The sequence below is a fragment of the Toxorhynchites rutilus genome, chromosome 3, assembly GCF_029784135.1.
Source record: "Toxorhynchites rutilus septentrionalis strain SRP chromosome 3, ASM2978413v1, whole genome shotgun sequence".
Lineage (NCBI taxonomy): Eukaryota > Metazoa > Arthropoda > Insecta > Diptera > Culicidae > Toxorhynchites > Toxorhynchites rutilus.
The window spans coordinates 285,325,482-285,349,350 of record NC_073746.1 but is presented as its reverse complement, the minus strand read 5'-3'; the positions used below and the strand labels follow the sequence as shown (position 1 = coordinate 285,349,350).

Sequence of the window (23,869 nt, the reverse complement as noted above, 5' to 3'; positions counted from 1 at the left end):
CTAACGATTGCTATGCGAAAACATCACTATAAATTAAACTCTAAGCACTACCCCCAATTGACAAGGTTTACTAGAGTTTATCATTGAGCTCCTTGCAGAAGCGTTCACTTTAGACTACCAGTTCACTGAACGATGAACATTTTTTAGACTAACTTGTTTCCTAGTATGTTCTTGTAGGAGTTTTTACTACAGATATATTTTTGATTGAATGGAAAACTACTTTTTCGTCTTTGATGATGAATATTTCAATGATTAAAATCGCACCGCAAATCAGAAAGCAGTTTCGAAAGCTTCAATAAATTACATACCGAGTTCATTTGTTTTTTTGACGAAATTTTTTTTTCAGAAATTTTCTACATCGATTTTAGAAATATCCTTTTTTCAGTGTTTTGTGTAACAGAAGATAAATCATTACAAAATAGCTCATTAACATCATTCATACGAAAAAAATAAGATTTGTATACTGAAATACAAGATTTTTTCCAAAATTAAATTAATGTCAACTCATGACATTAATTTACTAATAGTAGTAAACAATTCTGCAATGAGGTGAAAGATAAACTCTAGCAAACCTTGTCAATTTGGGTACTACTTAGAGTTTAACGACCACTATATGTAAAGATCGTGATTACGATCGATTCGAAATGTTTTCACATATCCGTTTATTTTTCCCTGAACGAGACGCTCCCTGTTAGCCTCTTTGTTGAAACAGTCTCAATAGGTGTCGTGAGCTTCTCGTTTAAGGTTTGATTCAGTTTCGTCTCTTCCGCGTCGTTTAACTGGTGTTGGAGACGACAATGAGTTGTTACTCTCAGATAATTCGTCGCAAGAGATTTTTTGCCAGGCTCGGGTTGTAGGTTGCAATTGGGTAATTTGGATCTTCTTCTATGTAGTTAAAATGACTTCCATCGTTTAAAGATGTTCTCATGCAAGGTAGGTTCGGTATTCTATGTGCAGTCACGCCCTTGTCCAAATAATGTTTTAAGGGGCAATATGCGAAATTACCTCTGATATACAGGAGAGGACAGAACTTGATTTTTTTGTATTTCTTCCAACAGTTTCAGAAGCCAAACACACTCTTTCAGTTTATCATCCATGAAAATCTCTTTATTGTAATAGAAATATTCTTATGAAAAAATCTGCTGAAGATTGCTTGCAGAAAACTTGATACTCTATTAAATAATATTCATTTTAAACGAAAAAAAAAACTATCATCGTTCATTATTGTATGTAAAAATGTACCTGGTGAAACTACTATCCGTTTCATCACTAGTAATTTTTCAAATATTGCAAGTAAGAATTCGTGATCAATTGAGGGCCTTGAGTTTTAAATTCACGATCGATTGCTTAGTAAGCGAACGCGTAACCAATGTGGCTACGAAGACTTCCATGCGTACCTGTGGAATGAACGATTCATAACGTGCGTTTTCGACATAGGTGGCCATATCTATAAACTTCATCGCGCACAACTTTTGAAGACAAAATGGATCGTTACGAAATATGCACACCTTCAAATCAAACTAAACAAAACATTACAGAACCGACCACTAAGGGCACTATTATAAAATGAGTAGTGATTACAGGTTCCCAGTGGGTGAAGCTTCATAAATGGCGAAACAAAAAACTGAAAATCTAATTTCCCTTGTTAACAACCTGTCTATCAACCCGATAGCTCCTGTCTGTCCCACAATGTAACATCATATTCGGCAGAAATCCTGAACTCGTTATTACCGAGTTAGTCCGTCCCTTTTCCATCTTATCTCCGAACGCAAACAGAACCAAAAAACCAAGTAAACAAACCGTAAACCTGTTCCAGTTGCCCTACTTCCAGGCCCTCTCGGCTGTGTCCCGTTTGATAACGACAATGGAGACTTCGTTTGCACTCACTTTTCGGCGGTCCCAAACTGTCCCGTGTTGTTTGTCCGCCGTTCCACTCTGGAAACAAATAAAAATAGATAAACCCTGTGCGCCTCATTTGACCGGCTGAGATTGTTCGCGGAAGAATAATATTTTATCGATCGATTCCGATAGCAGCGTGCGTTTATGAAAATAAAATAAATATCGACAGCAAACAAATGATGCTAATCGTACGATGGCACAAACGCAGACCAGACGATGGTGGTGTCGCTCAGGTTACAATATTCTAAGGAAGCTCGGTCCGACTTGGATTCGACCAACGACCCTCCGTTAGCCTTAAAACCCACAAAAGCGCAAGATGTGCGCGCGTGAGAGTTCGTTGTACCTTAAGTCGTAGCCGTCGTCTTCACCGTCTCGCCATGGACGATCTAATGCACTCTGGCGGGGGATCGAGGACCGCAACGGGCAAAGGGGGAAAACTCGTTTTCAGATCGTGTGTATACGTCCGGAAAGGAGTGGAGGGACCCTTAAGAACTGCATCATCATGCCAATAAGAAAGAGAGAACCCAATGGAGGCAAAACTTTCGAGAAGAAGATGAGATTAAGAAAGGGAAGCGAGTCAAAGTTTGAGACACTTGTGCCTTTCGTGCGCATCACGCTAACGGTTGCACGGTGATGCTGAAAACGAAGGGAGAGGTGTGTAGCAGTAGAACCAGAATCATCGTTGGAGAATCGAAAAGAAAGAAGTCTTTTATGCGAATAAACTGTGAAAACGGATGAAAAAATAAGAACTTTTTTATTCAGGACAGGGAGTTTTTGAGTGTCAAGTTTCAATCTTACCAAGATTCTGGCTATGCATTATAGACGAAACAGCGAACCAAAACAAAAGTTTGTAAAACCGTCACACAAAGAAGAGTAAGCATCATCATAATGGCTGTCTCGTGAACAAATACTACACTGCTTGAACTTTGGCTGGTTTAAATGCGTGTTGCTATGTTGCGAATGCTGATGATCTTCATTCACGATAAGATTACCAACACGATTATTGTGAGGTCGGAACAGCATCAGCACAAATGACCCTAGCAGATTGTGAACACAAATCTGTTTGTAATTTCAACATCTCTCGAAGTGTTAATCGATCACCAGTTCGCACCTTGATAGCGCATCTCAGTCAGTTCACATTTCTGAATCGTGTAAACACTTTGCCTCTGTCTCAGGAATCTCATCATGCCATTGTCGGCGATAGCGCTACAAAGAAATTCCGCGGCGGTAATTACTCATAATCCGTATGCAGTGTCAATTCCGCGAATTAGCTTAGCGTAGAGTAATTATTCGAACGCGGGACGGCAGCTTGGGTCGTTTAGCGTGCGATGAACAGACGGTATGGCACCAGTTCTCGATTGCTGACAACCGCCAGCCTCCGATGACCGGCGCTCTATCCTAACAGAGCGAGAGGTGGAAAATTTTCCGTCGATCTAACGTCACGTCGGTCAGCGTGTTGTTTGGGGTGTTCATTTCTTCCTTTCGTCATGGCTTATTTGTTATTATTGTTTCCATTTTCCTGGCTTAATATGTTGCTGTAGCATTGAGAGCACATTGAGTGAAAATAGGTTATCGAAAAGTACATTGCAATAAGTTAGTGAAATTCAATAGCCCTCAAGGTACTAATAGGAGTACCGGTAAGTTTCTTGGTTTTTTTCTTCAAAAACTAATGCTTTATTCTGCAAAAATGGTTACAAATTCAAGATTCAAAGTATTGCCCCCCTTGGAGCACCTCCAATCGATCGGAGAAAGGCCATTTTGCATCGATCGACAAAGGTAGTAATCGGACGGATAATACGGCGGGTGGAATAGGACCTCCCATTTCAGCGTTTCCAAGTATGTTTTGACCGGTTTCGCGACAGTATTGTAAAGCTGATCGAGTAAAGCCTCCAATTCTTCATCTTCAAACTTTTTTGGCGGTCCGGAACGTTCTTCGTCTTCCAAGTCAAAATTACCACTTTTAAACCGGGCAAACCACGTCTGATAAGTTCGCTCAGTTGGAGCATGGTCACCATAAACTTCCACCAAAATTCGATGACTTTCCGCAGCTTTTTTCTTCATATTGAAGTTATGAAGTTACACTCCCCGCAAAAACACCCTCGTCGGTACGAAATTCGACATATTCGAAGTAGCAAAAAACTATGTTGTTTACGCTTTTTGACATATACTGAAAAAGACGCGCAATGACAGTAGCTTTCCAACGAATGTCTGGAAATTTGATTCACTGGAATAATAATCAAGTTACGCCATTTTTTGTAAAACCGAAGAAATATACCGGTACACCTAAAAGTTTATTTTATACTTGTATACCATAAACGACAAAACAATTTGATCCACTTTGAGAAGTTGGAATTCATTTCTTCAATTGGAATTCACATTGACAACATTGAGCTTCGTGTTCCGTTATTGCGGAGCGAAAAATGATAACGTATTTTCAGGTGAATGAACACATTTTCAAATAAAAATTATAGTGATACAACCATACCTCTTTACGGCCTAGATACGTTCCAAGAAAATCGGCCGCAATGCGAAAAGCCGTATAAGGTTTACCATTCTGAATGCACTTTACATTTCTATTCCATTTAAATCAAATCATTTTCAAAAAACCTTTTTTTTTATTTACAAAAAACTCAAACTTTGACGGCTGTGCGACACAAATAAATGAAGTCCGATTGAGCTGATATTTTGCACAGGGTAGCTTTTCGAGCGAATCAACATTTTTAAGAAAGTTCCGTTTAAAAATTTGAGATGGTCATTTGCATTGGCACTTTAATATGAACATATCTAGATATATCGACATCGAAAAAAAAATTGCCGTTAATGCGAAACATTTTAGGCCGTAAATCGGAAACGTGCCCTAATTCAAGAGGGCCGCTGTAGCGAAATGCCGTATAAAGAGCGGCCGTATAGCGAGGCATGGGTGTAGTGAAAAGGCTTACAACATTTAAAATACTGAATCACTGCTCATTTTATAGCAACGGTCAAATTAATGCAAACCCGGGAATCTCACACTACGACATCGCCGTAAAACACTACTCTAACTAATGTACCATCTGAAGATACGAGAAGATTGTCGTAACTTCCGTGCCTGCGAGCAGCCAAAAAGAACACTGAGGCAAAATCTGGTGGTCAAAAGACGCACTTGAAAGTTGAACAGCAAGGTTTTGATGAAGTACGAAGGATGCATGCTGATGGATGACGAATCGAACGTGAAGATGGATTTTGGGCAACTTCCGGGCCTGCCCGGCGGAAATTGAAGAAGGGCATCAAAGTGGCTTGGGATGTTGCGGACATGTAGAGATCGTGGAATAAAATGGCCGCTGAGGTTGACCAACAGAGAATCCAAACTTTGATGGAGAGTATCCGAAGCAAAGTACGAAAATTCATCAAAACTGTAACAGAATTTTTTTTTAAATTTTTTTTTGAAATAAAAACAATAAATTTTCTGCATTTTGATATAAACACATTGTTGTACCTTTAAAACATTAAGTCCCGTGTCGATCCCTAAGGACTGACATTGCACAATGGTCCAGGAGATCTGTCTTCGACAAAGTTGTTACATATGATAGAGCACTCATTTTTATGTTATCAAAAATAGGGTGACCAAAATTGTCGATCAAATAAAAAATCTAACTTTCTTATCTTTATAGATAGAGAGAAACATAGTTCGACAATATTGTAGCCCCAATTATTTTAATTAACTATGTAAAACAAAGTTTTTTCTATCTCTTGAAATAACCGATATAGTAATTGCACAACGAGAATGATTTGCTAGTCCCAAGCGTCATTCTGTGTGTTCTTTGTGCAATTTGGTTGGTTCAGGTCAATCACGGAGAGCAACTACGAATTGTACAGTCTACCCAAGCTCAAGCTCAAGCTCTCTTGAAATAACCGATATAGCGTTTTTTTTCTAAATTGCATTAGCAAAAAGCGGTTTTTTTTTTGCTTCGACTTTTATATTTCAAATTCTACATCAAAGCTGTCTTCATACGACTTTTTGAGCTCATCAAGACCAACATTTTGCGGTGTAGAACCTGTCAATATCTTAATTCTACTCAAAGTTGTTGATGGTTTTTCACCCAAAAACTCATGATTTCAATTTTAATTTACTCAAATACGAAAAATAACATAGTTTTGAAAATCACACATTATGTAGAGTAAACTCTTTTCTTTCAAATGCCGCCAATAAACTTTGTTTATGTTTTCCCCAGAAAGAATGACAAACAATTGCAGAGAACGTATTTTTTGGGATGAAATATCAATAACTTTGAGTGAGGTGGAGATATTGACGAGTTCTGCATCGCAAAATGATTGTATCAGTATATAGTCTTTCGAAGACAGTTTGTATGTAGAATTTGAAATATAAAAGTTAGAGCAAAAAACGGTTTTTTTTTAATGGTGACCCCAACGCAAATTAGGAAAAAGGCGCTATATGGGTTATTTCAAGAGATAGAAAAAAACTGGGACAACAACATTGTCGAACTATGTTTACCTCTATCTATAGAGATAAGAAAGTTAGATTTTTTAATTCATCGAAAATGTTGGCCACCCTATTTTTGACGACATGAAAATGAGCGCTCTATCATATGTAACAACTTTGTCGAAGTCAGCTTTTGTCTAGAGAATAACTGTCGAGCTCTAAATGCTAATTTCCACTTAAATGCATCTCCTGGACCATTGTGCATTGACCACTGGGACTGACAGTTACCAAATAAGGAAATAAAAAAGAAGATTTGTTTGTTTTCGGATGGTTTAGGATATAGAATTACTTCCTAGTAAAATTTCAGACTATTTTCTTCTTGGACAAAAATATCTTTGGGAGCTGGGATCAACACTGATATTGTGCAATAACACTCTTGATGTGGACTGAATGGGAACCGCAGCAGAAACAATCAGGGGCTCAACGTGTTAACCAATCCCGAGATACAACTGGTTTTGTGATTCCGAATTCTAATAAATGTTTCATGCTTCAAACGGCTAACACGAATATCTAATACAGTGGTAGCCAGGTATAGGCATGATGCGGGTCTAATCAGGCTTTTCATCACAGCCGCGGGTCACAATGATTTTCTTTCCCACTGCTTTCTATATTAAAATCTAAAATAAATGGATTTAACCGATTCTTTCTATGGCTCACAACGTTACTTAAATTAGAAACTATTCTGTTTTATAATATGAAGACTTATAATATGATCCCGGTTAAATTTGATATTCTTTCAGTCATTATAAACTTATTACAGTATTCATTATTTTATTTCAACATATGAATGTAAAAATATAAACATATTTCAACGTCGTTTCGATTTTATCCAGACACCTCTTTTGAGCCAGTTGCTACGCGAAACGAATTCTAGGAACGTTGGTGCCATTTAAGAAGAAGAAGTTCATCAAGAAATCTGAATGGAATAGAAAAAGAAAAAGATTTCGCGTTCCTATATCTGTGAGAAAAATTAGCCTTCATCGCCTTCTGTCAATGAACAGTGACTCAAACTCGTAATCGTACCCCACCATGCAAATCTTTTTCCACTACTTTTGAAAAGATTTAAAGATGATGATGGCCCACCTCATACCCCTACAAAGGTTTGAGCAGGACGATTTATCTTATAGATAATATTTATTTTCAAACATATCAAGAAGCCAGTATTATAAAAACAAAAACAAAGCGAACTGGCTCTGTTGCAGGCATAAATATCTATCAATAGAACATTAAAAAAAATAGGCATAAACTGCGAAAAAACAAACAATGTTCCAATCCATATTGACATTGACATAGTCATAGTCTCAACTTCAGGCCCAAAGTTTTTTCCAAGGCATGTCAAGAAAATTTCCAACCCGGGAAGATCCTTGACTGATTGGGAATTGAACCCAATATCCAAAAGTTTCAACTTAGAACATAAAAGAGATCTGCTACAATCAGAAATAATCGAACATGGCAGTTTGAGATACCTGTAATTTTTTTTTTAATTTCAATAATTAGTAAACATAAATAAATTTACAAAAAAAATTCGAAACCCTGTTTACAAAACAGATTTAACGTGGGAAATACACATTCGCTTAAACTCTGCCATTGTTGCCGCTCGTTTTATTTCCCTGGGCATCGACCTACTGAATATAAAGTTAGGTGTTCTTGCATCATCCGCGTTTCTAGTATTGTATCTATGAACATCACTTCCTCTTTCAATTCGATCACACAAATATCGAGGCAGCATACCGTTTAAAATTTTAAAAATGAACACCATTGTCAAATAGTAAATTCTTTGCTTCACAGATAGCCACTGTAGCGCGTCCAACATCAAATTAGAGGAAGTGTATCTACTACATCTTAAAATAGAAGGTCGTTGAAGGTCGAAGATACACTTTCGAAACATTCTAATAAGATAATGATATATACATCATTTTAAAGCGTAAACCTTCAGCTTTTAGAATATTTCACGAACATATTGTTATCTTGGTGTGTGTAGATGTAGTGAACAAAAATGTCGGGACGAAATAAAAAATCGATTTCTTTCTGATTTTACAGAAATTTTGTGAATTTACACAATTTTTTGCTATCAACTTAAAGCAAATTCAATTAACTTTATCGATCAACTTTCATTTGGTACCTACACCGTACCTTGCCATACAGAAATATTTTTGTTTGAATGAAAAATTTTGAAAACTCAAATAATTTCTGTACAAGTTCAATTTAAAGTTCAACAAATTTATTTTATTTTATACAATTTTAAAAATGTACAAAAAAAACAGGATTTTAGAATATTTTCGGTAATTTTGCAAATATTGCAGTAAATTCTAATGTTAGCAGAGGAATTCTTAGCCTAGTACAGTGGTAGATATTCGTTTAGCCGCACCCTATTTTTCCTCAATATTTTTAAAAATAAGTCAATTCTTTGTACAGTTTTGATCATAAAAGACTATTATTGTATATTTTCATCGAATTCATTCTAAAAAAAAGGATAAATTCACTTTTTGTTTTCTAATTAATTAAAATATGTGGAATGCCGTAACTGCCGTAATCTCGCAAAGTGACGCAAGCGCAAGAGGGGAAAATTTTCAGTACGAGACTTTTCTTAAAATTGCATGTATAATCAGCATACGCGTGCATTACGAAAATCTGATCTGTACAAAATGTATACACTAGATGGAAATTCATTGCCATCGGCTTGATTCTTAAAATAATGCAGTTTTATTTAAGCTATGTTACCAACGCCAGATTGTTTTGGAAACAGCAAAACAAAATCGCTGTTTCCACAACCGATTGGCGTCCGTCCATCAAATTATGCGAAAATCTGTTTCCAATTATTTTCTCCAAAATGCCACCGTTGTGCGGAGCATGAGGGAGCATCAGGGAGAAGAGTTCTACACATTTTCCGACTTTGTAGCATGCATTGAGCAGGCTAACGCAGTTGAGAACCCGATTACAACAATTATGGACAGCACCGATTTTTCCCAATCCAAAATGCAATGGAAAACGTCCGTGTTAAATAAGATAATGCCGTCTGAAATTATCCGATATAAAGAAAATACAGTTTACGGGAGGATGTTTTGATTTTTGTTATAAGATGCATTTCGATGGAGAAGTTAGAAGAGTGCAGCTGTTCGCCAAATCCGACATTTACCCTTCAATCAACACTTAGGTTCAATTCACCCGAAAGATAAATTGAGCTGGTGAGGTAAGTAAACATCGTCAAGAAGCTTTGACCCTTGATTTCTGAAGATAAAAGACACTATTGGGAAATCCTTATAATCAACAATTAAATTAATGAGTTTTAACTATTCAGTTGGGGGGTCTCCGTAGCCACATTGGTTGCGCGTTCGCTTAGTAAGCGATCGATCGTGAGTTCAAAACTCAGGGCCCCCATTGACCATCTTTGTGTTGTTACAGAATAACTACGTCCACGCAACAATCATCAGCGATGGAGATCGATCCACGGTCGAAATAAGATCGATTCATCCATACAACTGCTCTGCTCTGCAAGAAACATCGGGCTGCTGTTCTATAAATAACTCAACAATGGATCAACGACTGTCTCCGCTGTCCAGTCTTAACTGGATAATGGAAGAACAGATAGAAAACTCTTACGCCTAAATGGCTACTGTGTTAATGTGTACCATTTGCAATGGTATAGAAGGGAATACTCTAACGCCGAAAAATGGCAACTGTGTAATGTGCTAATTATAGATATGATAAATATGTGACATGTACACGATTAAAAATTCGGCTCTGTTACAGCTAAAATGCTAATGAGCCTAAAATAAACAAAAGGGATAAAAAAAACTATTCAGTTACAATCGTTATGTGCAATATGCGAGAACAGCAATACACTTCAATCTAGGATATTTTTTTTCCTTTTAAGATGAGTTTGATTTTATGAATTCAAATATTTGACGAGACTTTTGAACAGTGCTTCTGAGTACATGATTTGTAGTTCCAAAACAAAATTGCCATTATGAATGTAGCACTGCATGGGGATCGACTGTTTTCGATTATAATGTTTGACATACCGAGCTTTTCGGAAGTGTTTTTTTTTAAACGGTATGTGACTCTCATTATGCTAAACGTCCATTGCGGAAGATGTTGTTATATGAAATTTGCTGTCCCTGCTCGTTTATTCTATCAAAACCATCAGAACAGATAAAAAATCACATCGCATCACAATCAAAATACGTCACATCATAAGGTAGACGGCGCTTGTGCCACATCACAGTAGAAATGGCGCTTACGCCACTCCTTTTTCAAGCTTTTGCGGGGTCATTTTTTCAGATTTCTGTAAAATTTCGCAGTCATTTGGAAGGATTTGATATTCTTTATAGATTTATAACATAAAAAGTAAAATGTTAATTTTGGCGCTTGCGTCATTTTGCGAGATTACGGCAGAGAAGTCTTTGGGACGTTAGATTCCTGCTATACGCAACTGAAAGACGAAGGTATCGAAAATTGATTTTCGGTTTCAATAGTTATACGATTTGAAGTGTTTTTCATGAAATAGTTGATACAGCACAGGTTGAACATTGAAAAACTTTGTAAAATGAGAGGAAAACAAAGCACGACAGCCGAAATATGTCCATCCATGTACTATGCATTGATCCTGATTTCCTATCTTTGAGGTTGTTTGTTCAAGTTAAACCCTGAACATCCCTCATGAAGTAGGTTTTTAGTGAAATAATTTGCAACACATGACTAGCTTATGGATTGTCCTCAGGAGGGCAAGAATGAATCATAAACTCCCATCCGGACAGTGAATACAATTGATATGATCATTGTTGTATTAATAGAACAACAGCCCGACCGTGGATACAATTGATATGATCATTGTTGTATTAATAGAACAACAGCCCGACCGTGGATCGATCTCCATCGCTGATGATTATTGCGTGGACGGTAGTTATTCTGTAATAACACATAGATATTCGATTGAGGGTCCTGAGTCTTGAACTCACGATCAATCGCTTGCTAAGTGAACTCGCAACCAATTTGGCTACGAAGACCCCCCAATCGACCGGATTGTCGTTTATCAATTCATCTAACAAAAGCAATAATGATATCCGGAAAATTTTAGTAATCTTCTTTTTCAAGTCTATGTTAGAACTGGGTTAAATGTGATATTTGAAGATCCGCGATATCTGCTCAGTGAAGAGAAGGATGTGTGTTGCTTGTGCTATCGAAGGGGGACACAGGTTACGGGATTCAACACACTCGCACCAACCTTCTGGCTTGACAGAAGAGAATTTTAATTGCAATCGATCACTTGATCCATTAGCGCGTGAAGACGCTTTGTAGCAAAATAAGAGGGGAGCACCATTGATGCATTGCATCGTTGTTTAGTAGTCGCGCTCTCGATTCTTTGCAGAACGTGCCCCCGGAATGCATTTCAATGTAGCAACTTTTGATAACAATTAACCAATCACGCTGTAGTTCGCCTGGCTGCTCGGAATGACCGACTGGCATTTACCGCCTATCAATCGCCACCCGTCAAAGACTCGCTTGCCGCTAATGAGACACCCATTAGCGGGTTCAGCTCCAGTAACGAACAAAATTTATCACCAAAGGATTTACGCTCCGCTCGATGGGGACTGGTTGCTTCAAGGATGTTTGTTTAAGCAAATTGACACGTCTGAGCGGGGAGTGGGTAATCATACGCTTCGAGTGTATGTCGAAGTGCAAGTGCACGTGGTAATTAGTCGAGGGAGAAGCTGTGTGATGTGATTTCACAAAAAAACGTGAGCTGGGACGAGGACACGGGACTCATTATGACGAGACCGCAGGATTAATTGATTAGCCGCAAGGGTGTAATTAAAGCGTAAAGCACATACTCACACTAATATGTTAATCAAGGGCTCCAAATGACGACGAAATTCAACGATTAGTCACACCTGAAAAAACGTGCACTGAATTCCAGTGGGAATGTAAACCTTTTCCTTCTACAATTCTTTTTTTTTATATCGTTCCCCTTTTTCGGTTTGAAGTTTCCCTCTTGAGTCAGAGACAGAAAAAAGGTGCGGGATACCGCCGGTGCTACCAACAAAGCCCGAGCCAAACGCATTCCTGTACTGACTCACACTATGGAACACGTTTGAACATTTTTCTTCTTTTATTTATCCTCCACAGATACACCCTCGACACCGATCTCACAATCGCCGCAGAGTTCGTCCTGCAGCCCATTCACCACCGGGTACTACAATGGCCAGGTGTTCTTCCCTCAGACTCCGAACGGAGTACATCGAGCAGGCGGTGGTGGCCGTGGGGCAGTATTCTTCGGCCAGCCAACCCCCAGCCCCAGTGGAAGTAGTCACAGTAGCCACGGCAGCGCCGCTAACAGCCCGGATACGCCATCCTGCTCCTCAGCATTGCCATTCTTGTGAGTATTCGCTAGCGATGGCAACAAGTGTTGTCCGTTTGATTTCCAAAAGGGTTGACGAGGGAATGATAGAAAATTATCAATGAGTGGATTTCGACACCGAAGCAATCTTCTGTTTTTATTGTAATGTCAATTTCCGTTCCAATGTCAAGCTTGACGAGAAAATTAACATTTGTATGAAGGTATAGTGAAATGCTTTATATAGAATGACGATTAAGACCAGATATGTACCGTTTTGCTCGATAAATTGCTGCTATTTTAAGGGTAATTCAGCTATGCCTCTTTCGTTAAGATTTGTCAAAAATCTAAGACAGCTCCTCTCGAACCGGATGCATCACTAGCAAAATTTTTCGCCATCGATAAGAACAGGTGGATGCATAAAAACCTCACAACCAAGCTTCCGGAGCATCGAGCGCGTCACTATAGATATTTGCGGCCTGGCGTTGTCCTGGTGAATGTTTTCTTCTAACTTTTTTGAAATTTTGAAAAAAAAAAACTTTTTTGGTGCGATAGATAGGGACCGCATAAAAAAAGTTTCCCCTAAGAAAATAACTCAAATCCACGCCGTTCACCGTTCAATTTTCTTTTGTTTCCCTGCTTTGCGATGGGACAGTTTGCCTCTTCGGTTGCGCGTGGCTGTTTTGTGCTTTTAGTTGCATGTCGAGACGTGATGCTGTTAGATATCATGTTATGCAAAAACTTAGATCATTTGATGGGAGGAGGGGAATGATTTCAGAAGTGGATAATTGAGACGCAAATATGCTTTTTTCACACTGAAATGCATATAAACCATCGAAGAAAAACTAAATGCTAAGCTTGGTCTATTCACCTAGAGTCTCATTTCGAATTTTCTCATGCATACAAAAACGTTGTAAGAAACACATAACGTTCCGCATAATGAGGCATGGTTTAATTGGAGTGGCATATTTTTCCATGATCAAAGCCACAAAAGGAACATTTTCAAGAGCAGAATGTGATGAGGTATATTAGCTTTAGTAAACAGAAAATTGTAAGTCGTTATGCTCCTATGACCACTTTGCCCCCAAACCTCAAAGTAATTTCTATGCTAATTAATCACTGAGTTTAAACAAAATATCTGTTCACCTCTCCTAGAATATGTGAACAGTTGTCCAAACTGATGATTTGTCCAATATATCAGTGTCAATAAACTAAATTTCACGAGATATTCCTTAGATACCACGCGCACAGAACTACGGCCGAATGGCTATCGAGAGAGCAATTTCTGTTTTTATTTATATTTCGACATGCGACAGCTCTACTGAAGTACAGGGTGACTCAAAATTCATTAAATTCTTCAAACATAAGGTGCCTATCAATACGGTGTCAGTAGTCAATAGTTATACTACCAAACAAGCAGGTGACCACTTTGTCCCTACAAAACAAACGTGATGGTGAGTCAGAAGTCAAATCGTTATAGACACCGTGATAGAAAGAAGTGACACTCTTCACTTCTTGGAGATATTTTGCTTTTCGATTTCAGCATGTTCATTCGAATTTTTGCATCCCTGCTTCGGACATTATTTTTGAATGAAACTCAACATCGGAAACTTATGCATACTATACAGCGGGCAGATGGAGCAAACTGCCTCCATTGTAATATAGCTGTGGAAACAATAACGCACAAATTCAGCGAGTGTCCTCGAGTAGCGGCATCTTGGAGACTAATACAGCAAAAACTTGCAGTTATGTTAGGAGGATGGCAACGTCCCTCTTTTGGAGAATTATTACGGCCGTCATTAAATAACATCACAAAAAGCCAACGAATTCAAGTACTGAAAACCTTCACGAATTATGTGGAATTCATAAATGAAACAGAAGGGCTGATAGATACTGCAGCCTTAGAATTTTATTTAGATGTAAACATATAAATGACAACTTTTATACAATGAATAAACTTGACATTGGAAAAAAAAAATTAAACGAAATTTGAGAATTAAATGAATTTAGTGATTTTTTTCGGATGTTAGGAATAAAGTGAAGTGTTTGGGTGTTTCGGTTATTGTTCAATGTATATTTGAAGATGTATTCTCAATTCTTTGAGCGCACGAATTATTACACTATTGACAGCTGAATGCGAAGATACAGTCGGTACTTTGCTGGTGGTATCGGTTCTGAAGCAACGGGATATCGCAGAAGGAATTCCTATAAATATTTTGAAACTTAAGAACAATACCTTAAGTGTTACACAAGGAGTTTTTGAAAGTTCTAAAAATTGCAAAAAATATGACTGCTTTGTTTTTTAAAAATGAAGTATTTTTCGTAATAAATCGAAAAAATGAGATATCAAAAAACGGCTATTGAACGCTTCAGCTGATTGTTTTCTACCGTGACCGGAATAAATCGCCACAGTAAATAACTACAAAAGAAACAACGGTAAATATTGTGGTGTGGGAAAAACATTCCCACCTCACATTTCTATTATATTAGGCTGTCAAAAAAGTCCTGCGGTATTTTTTTTTTTGAATTTTCATTTGTTCATAAAATTAGTTACAATCATCTGTTTTAAGTCAAATATGCGCCGTTTTGTTCGATGACTTGTTCCCAACGAGATGTCAACATCATAATACCCCTGTTATAGAAGCTCGCTTCCTTATTGGCAAAAAACTCGGATAGCCAATTTTCACAGGTCTCTTTTGTGGCTAACTTCTGACTACCTAGCTCGTTCGCCATGGACAAAAACAGGTGGTAGTCACTTGGTGCAAGGTCCGGACTATACGGCGGATGCAAAAGAACCTCCCATCCGAGCTCCCGGAGCTTCTGGCGTGTCACCAAAGAAGTGTGTGGCCTGGCGTTGTCCTGATGGAAGACAATGCGGCCTCTGTTTATCAAAGATGGCCTCTTCTTCATGAGTGCTACCTTCAAGCGGTACAGTTGTTGGCAGTACAGGTCCGAATTGAGCGTTTGGCCATAGGGAAGCAGATCATAATAGATTATTCCTTGACAATCCCACCAAACACACAGCAGAACCTTCCTGGCCGTTAATGAGGGCTTGGCCATCGCCAGTCACCATCCGCTTCAGGAACGGGTCGATTTTGTTGCGATTCAGCAGCGATTCACATGCGTCGATACGGTCAAAGATGTTTTTTTGCGTCAACGTGTGTGGCACCCATACATCGAGCTTCTTTGTGAATCCAAGCTTCTTCAAATGGTTAATAACGGTTTGATGACTTATCCCCAGCTCTTGGCCGATACTACGGCTGCTACTATGCTGGTCTTTCTCGGCTAATTCAGCGATTTTGTCGCAATTTTCGACGACAGGCCTTCCGGAGCGTGGCGTATCTTCGACGACCTCTACACCAGAACGAAAACGTTGAAACCATCGTTGTGCGGTGGAAATGGAAACTGTATCGGGTCCATAAACTGCACAAATTTTATTGATAGCTTGAGATGCATTTTTGCCTTTGTCATAGTAGTACTGTAAAATATGTCGGATTTTCTCATTATTTTGCTCCATATTTGCGACACTATAACTCACGAACGACTTAACCAAACAAAACACTGTCAAGGACTATATTATAGCGTGCAAAAATACCTTTCCAACAAGCTATAGTATGACTCGATACAATGAATACAACTAGAACTACGCGCTTACAACGACACCTCGCGGAAATACCGCAGGACTTTTTTGACAGCCTAATATATTTAAATTTTTCGTAATCGTTTTTCGAAATTTATTCTGAGGTCAAGGTAATGGGGACAAAGTCCTCTATTAACGAGGACAAGGAATCGAGGCGGCCCAAGCCGCCAAGATGACGCGATCCGAGTCCACCGCCGACCCGCCGTCGGAGGCGGCGGTGTTTCGCACGCAAACCGGTGTTCCACTGATTGCCCGGTTAATTTGAAACACCGAGCTTTAGCGAGTGTCGGACGGCATTCGTTTGCCCGGTTAGCTTTTGCTTTGAAATACAATACCGCGCCACAATATTTCTAGCCTACTACACTTTTCCTGAGTGGTTGTTCCTGTTGCAGTCATCTTCTGCGGCGTTTCAAATTTCAGCCAAATCGGTTTTAACAACATAAGCGATCCATCATATGTAATAACTTTATCAAAGACAGTTTTTGTAGAGAATAAACGTCGAGCTCTAGTTGGAATTTTCCTTTTTTGATGTCCCCTCAAGTGCTGGATCGTGCGAAGGTGAATGATTCCCACGGAAGACGGGAGGAACCTAATTTTGCCTGTCCACTGCACTCGATATCATAGGCGAGCTAACAGGGGGTACCACCGATGGGACTTGTCGGTGAATTTTGGGAGTGGACAAATTTTTGCGCCGACGATTCCATTGGAAAATAAACGGTGCGCCCTCGTTAGGTGTGTCCGCTTTCAATTCGTCAAATGGCAACGTGGCGAAGCCATTGTTTGTGTGGAGATTGGTTGTTGTTGTTGGGCCAGTGGAGAAGCTTCCTTCAAAATTTCCGCAAAAATGAGCCTCGAGCGTTCCTTCAAAGAGCACTTCTGTTTCTCATAGCGAAACACACATTTCACATTCCGTAACACTTTTTCTCAGTCGCACTGTAGAGTTCGCCCACATTTTGCTCTCCGGAAGTGGCACAGCGCTCCTTGTTGGCGCAATAAGCAATAGACCCGTTTCAGTTATCATCCCACCCAATGTCTACGTCATGGGAGGGAATAAATACTCGATATTCGAGAGTGAAATGCTTATCAGCAACAATGTCATTTGCGTGCTTCCGGTAAGACACGACAACTCGCAATTTGTTCGGTCGAATCTTGCAAATTTCAGATGCGGATGTATATCTCCTGACCTCCAGTTCCAGGTGCATTTTATGGATACACTCTGATACGGGGAGCGGAGACAACAGAGGATGAAAGCGAGTCCTACCATTATGATTCTAAGAGTTCATCCGCTGATCACTGACTCCACACTATCGTCAGTGTATTGGTGTGCGAACGAGCTATCAGTGCCAATGGGATATCAATGCCGTTTGAGTCATGTTAAACGAAAATAAAACTTTTTAAATTGGTTTAAACAACACACAAACAAAGCAGCATGAAACAGTTAACAAACAGTATGGTTGGTGCTGAAGCTTATCAATATAATTCGGTTTCTAGATACAGAGTTACCCGGAGTGAAATTTGGGTTGTCTGGTTAAAAAAAAAGGTGTCTTTTATGGTGCTTTTTCTGTAAAATTCATTACATAATTTTTTGATCACATAATACCTCCAAAAAATTATGTATGTTTTCAGTAGTACTTTTAATCAATTTCACCCCGGTGATCTTCAGACAGCATAAAACAAAAATAGTCGTGGTCAAAAAGTGGTGATTGATGGCCAGGAAAGTTATGCAGACCATGTTGCAGACCTGTACTGTACACAACCGTCTAAAGCAATCTCCCAAAAAACAATCACCTTTGACCAATAGAAGAGGAATTGTACTCCATCAGAACAACCCCAGGTCACACATAGCCATCAGGTTAGAGGAAAGCTGCCCAATTCTTCGACAATGGTGTCAAGCGTTTCTAGAGGAAATGCATAATGGAAAACCTTCGAAATGGCCACAAGTTATCGAACAAAACGGGCCATATTCAACCTATATCGAATCATTCTAACTTCACTGAATAAAATCATGGAGTTTACGCAACAACAACGGATTTCTTTTACCCCAACCTAATATATTCATCCCTACACATAGATTCGAAGCAAATGTCTTTGACCTTTCGATAATATGAGTTCTCTACCGTGATTTCTTCCTTTCTCGCTCCCTCCAGCCACCAGTTTCCGTCCAGTTTCCCGGTAGCCAGTGGCGGTAGCTCCACAGTAACACCGGCGGCGGTCGCCTCTGCCTCCGCAGCTACAACACGCACCACATGGAACGATGACGGCGACGAATCGAGCGAGTCGGATTCCTCACAAGCCACCACGGCTAGCGCCGGGTGCAGTCCCCACTGTTTGGGTCTTTCAAGCCATCACCACCATCACCACCATCACCACCATCAGCTCCATCAGCTGAACGATGGCGGAACAATGGGCCTAATGCCGGCCAGCGGGTTCATTCCACCCCATCTCGACTATATGGCCGGTCGTGAGCAGCTGCAGGAGTTCACTGGCAAGATTCCGCAGCGCAAGAAGAAATCCAAGGCAAACAAATCCAAGAAAACGAGAGTAAGTATATGTGGAAAGTAAAAACGCCCAAGATAAGAAATAATTATTTCATAATTGCTACGGGACACGAATCTCGGTCGAGTGTGTGTGTATGTGTGTATGTGTTTTTATTTTATGTTTTGTTTTTCACTGGAAACTTGTGCTGATGGCCGACCGCATAAAGGGCCAGCGCGGATCGTACTCAAAGACGTCAAATCTTGTCCCCGCGACCTAATACTAATTTTTCCTCTCGTCCCTATATGCGGTAGTAATGAGAGCCATGCGCCCTCATCACTTAACGAAAGGTGACTGAATTTGGGCTCACCATGTCGCGTTGTGCCTCACGTCACGTTGACAGTTTATTCTAAATATTCTAAATCTAAATCTCTTAAAAGATGATGAACTTTGTTTTTCTCAAAGAAATTTGCTTCTGAATTACACTTTTGTCACGCGTATGCCACTCAGAATGCAATCAAGGCGTGTTATTTGACATAGAAATTTCAACTGAGTACTAATAAAATGGCGCAATTAATACTACCTTGAGACGGCGAAGTTCTTGTGCCACCGAAGAAGAAGAAGTCAACCACATCGTCTAAATGTACTATCAACACCACGCTTTGCACAACACGGCATTCTGAGTCCAACTCAACATTTATGTAACTATTTACAACATTCTTATTATGGTTTACCAATCCCAATAAAACACTCACAGACACACACATTTCGCATGCGCCAAAACCTCACCAAGGTAGAAAGCCGCATTTGTCGCGATTGAGATAAACAGATTTGTTCACGCGAACGACTTCAGTCAGGCCTTAAGTCGGGAGTCCACTGAGGCAACATTGGACGACACGTCAATTATGTTGAAGGATTGGATTGTAACGCCGCGCTGTTTCGATGTAAGTACTGTGCGTAGCATACGTAAAATGTTGTCTAAAACTTGCCTCAGTGGAATCCGGACTTTGACTTCGTCGCCACAACTATAGAGAATTTATCTTTCGCTTTACTTTTTTTTCTTCATCTCTGCTCGTTTTATTTCCGTAAATAAACGCACATTGCATATTCCCATATTGCGAACACAGAACATGAAATTACCCTCCCCACCGATCTTTTCAATACGTTACATAAAAAAGGCGCAAGATTATTGTTGTTATTACCATTAAGAGAGAAGGGTATCAAAGAAACGGGCCGTTGCATAGAAAAAGAGAGAATGAGTGCAGCATAAATATAGCGCAATGCTCTGAAATGTGTTGGGGTGAGGGGCCGCTACGGAGTAAATCTAATCAGAACATACCATCGCCGAATTGTGACGGGATGGTTGGGGAACGGAGGAGCATTGCGAGGCGGCATTGTTTATTTGTTTCACTCACTTGACGGGCATGTGTGGGGAAGGGTGTCAGGATTTCATCGGGAGATTTGTTTATCGGTACTTTTCACATTTAAATATACTATTCGTCTGGAAGCAAGCTGCTGATGATGGTTAAGCTTTCGATTTGAAGGGAGCAATAGTAGCACATGTGTTCAACGAATGTAATGTTATGAATGAAGGAAGATTTGAAACTATCGTTAACCTTAAGGCGGAAATGGTTTAATGTGGAAACAATTTTACACAAGGTTCATCATAAAACACAAATTCGTTCATTCATAATTTTAAATAACCTTTTTTGTGACTTTTTAAAGAAATATCCGTCTGTTTTTGTACATTTATAACATTCAATTATTTTGCTTTTGGTTACTCTTACCGGCGATCAGGTGAATATTTTTTTTATAAATGCAACTGCGTGTGTGTGTATGTGTGTTCCTGTATTTTCCTCATGTTTCTTTCTCTTCAAGGGTCTTTATCCTTCGAAAAAAAATTAATTGCTTTCTTCAGCTTGTTTAACCATTCATGTTTTCTAATTTGGATCACTATTATTTACGTTTTCTATATGGCTTCCATTAAAATATTGTTTATCTTTCTTCTGTATGCATCCTCTTTTGTTCAATTTGTGAACTTTTTCTATATCTGCATATTTACGTGTGAGTACCTGTCATTATAGGGATACCATCTTGCCGGAGTTGTAAATCAGGACACCTGTCGCAGTTACGATTATAACCAAACCGTTATGATTCTTAGAGTTAGAATCAAATATAAACACGTGAAATTTATTCATTTAACATATTTGTTGAGCGATTCATGCGGTGAAAATAGTCCGGAGATGATGGATTCTGTCTTTTTACAAGCACTGGAGATTTTTTTGGTGGTTTCAGAGTCATCAAATATCGAGTGCAATGGTACCGTAAATCGGGGACAAATTGATCATGATTTTCAGAACAATGTAAATATTTTTTCGAAATGTTTTGTTTAATCTATACCCAATTATTTTTAAAACCAGTACTGGTGCCAAGGTTATAGAACGTTATGCAATGTTTTGTTCACAAATTCTCTTAAACGTTAGTTAGGAAAATCACTGGTTTCTTTACCTATGGTTCTATATTAATAATAATGATGGGATTTGGTTCTAGCCATAAAGTGGTCACATCCACGGAGACCTGATCCGGAACATATATGGGTTACGTCAATGATGTAATATAGTCTTGAATTCATCACCATTACAAATAAGCTAAGACAGCTCCATTTGCTTGATAAGTTTTCAAATCATGCAGAAATTTATCTTTCATTTGTATGGCAGCTCCCCCTTAGAGAGGTGGGAGGAGTAAATTCACCATAGAAACGTTTCGTGCCCCGTAGAACCTTCACATACCAAATTTGATTCCATTTTCTGGATTAGTTTTCGAATCATGCAGAAATTTGTGTTTCATTTGTATGACGTTTTTGAATAATTTAACGAATACATGACATATTTTTGCTTTGTAACCACTGTACATCGCAATAGTGTCATTTAACACTAATAGTGTCTTCAACAAAGTTATGTAATTTCATGTTATCTAAAACTTTGTGGAACATGTTGAGTTGATATAATGTATTTTAGGTATAACTTAAGTCAAAAAACCAGTTTTGAGATAGTCTCCCCAGAAAAAATAGTTATTTCTCTGAAGGAAGATAGATAGATATTATGTATCTTGAGCAAAATTTCATGAAATTCATAGCCCTACAATGTTGCCGAAGACATAACTCAACTATCTCGTAAATATAAAAAGTTAGTTTTTTTTTAATTTTTACTGTAATTTACTAAAAGTTTAAATAAAAACGTCAAATTATCCAAATCAACATTCTGAATAACTTTTCTGAAGACATCCAACCTCTAAAATGTAAGGTAAGACGAGAAAAGATTTTTTGACCGTCTTTTTTCAGAACGGCCCCACTGTGGGCCGGTACCAAAGCACAAGCCACGGGTATCAAACGCTAGAACTCCTTCTGCAACCCAAATTTTCTGGGCGGCTGGATTTATGCACCACATAATTCAGCATGGATTTGGAAGTGGATCGAGTATTCTGGCAATGTTTCGGTGTTGGGATATGCTTTTCCTAATCAGATCTATCTGTAATGTTTCATTGGTAATTGAAAAATTCTGCTTCAACAAAATTGCTAAATCTGAATGTATCACATATGTAGCGTTGGCCTCACAATCATTAAGTTCTTTTTTTCGGAAAAGTGGTACTTTTGGCGCAATTAGTTGGTAAAATGACACTTTCGTTCAGACATTTGAAAAAAATTAACTTGGAATATCGAGTCAAAACACAAAACTATCACCGTGATAATTCTGATTCTGCAACAAAATTCATTTTCTCATAAAATCAGGACAAAGGCTAGATTGTGAAAAATAAATCAGGACGCCCCAAATACATCTCAAAATCAGGACAGATGGTCACCCTATGTCATTACAACCTTCCAATTCTCAAGTCAAACTAGGGGTCTTCGTAACCTAATTGGTTGCGTGTCCGCTACTAAGCGAACGATCATGAGCTCATAACTCAGGGCCCCTCAACTGACCATCTTAGTGTGTTATTCTAGCTACTACGTCCACGCAACAATCATCCGTTGTGTCCCATTCACCCGAATTCCATTCACCCGAAACACGTTTACCCGAAGCACATTTAGCCGAATGCAACGTTTACCCGAATGCGACATTTACCCGAATGAAGAAGGAAAAATTCCGACAAATCAGTTTATGAGTTTTGTCGAATCTGCTGTTAGAAAGTTACGAAGTAAACTGAGAAATTGTAATGAGGAAATTCGAAAAAGATGTTGAAGACTTCGCTGTGTTATTTTTAGAAATTAGTGTAGGCACAATTGACATGCTGTCTTATTTCCTTTCCGTATTGCGCTTTAAGACCAAGAGATCATTCAGAAATGAGCATGGGTTATGAAATATTCGGAAAATTAAACAGGTAACTTTAACATAATTTTTTTTAATGAAAATGTGAAAAGAATAGATAAGAAAAAATGGTACTTACGTATTTGCCGCCGCAGCGCAATTTTTATTATGAGTTTATTATTTCATGATGAAATTTATTTTGAGATCAATGTAATGGGGGCGAAGTCCCCATTTAACGAGGATAAGGAATCGAGGCGGCACCAAGCCGCCGAGGTGACGCAATCCGAGTAGGCCGTCGACCCGCCGTCGAAAGCGGCGGCCTCTCGCAAGCAAACCTGTGTTCCACCGATTGCCCGGTTTGTTTGAAACATAGGAGACGATCCTTTAGTCAGGTCTGCATACGTTTACCTGGTGCATTACGTTTGCCCGGTTAATTATGCATGCCATGCATTTTGATTGCCTGGTTGCAAACGTGATGCACCAGATAAACGAATGGCGTCCGACGCTCGTAAACGGGCTGCGTAATCCATAAGAATAGATGGACTTAATAATACGTTATAAAACTGCATTCTTTCACTTTTCATTATTTTGAAAAGGATTTTTTTTTATCCCATTTATTTATTTAAGGCTCATTAGCATTTTTTAGATGTAACAGAGCCGAATTTTAATCGTGTACATGTCACATGGTTATCATATCTATAATTAGCACATTACACAGTTGCCATTCGCCAGTATTC

General features: G+C 38.9%; 1 protein-coding gene across 1 annotated transcript in view; it reads left to right on the top strand.

The window, feature by feature from the left end:
• The window catches only part of LOC129777113 (cell death protein hid), a 166,735-nt gene that overhangs the window by 130,672 nt on the left and 12,194 nt on the right, over nucleotides 1-23,869 (top strand). The window contains exons 3-4 of the mRNA XM_055783184.1: nucleotides 12,506-12,755; nucleotides 18,501-18,894. Of these exons, the coding sequence (XP_055639159.1) occupies nucleotides 12,506-12,755; nucleotides 18,501-18,894 (644 nt within the window). The remainder of the gene's footprint in view (nucleotides 1-12,505; nucleotides 12,756-18,500; nucleotides 18,895-23,869) is intronic.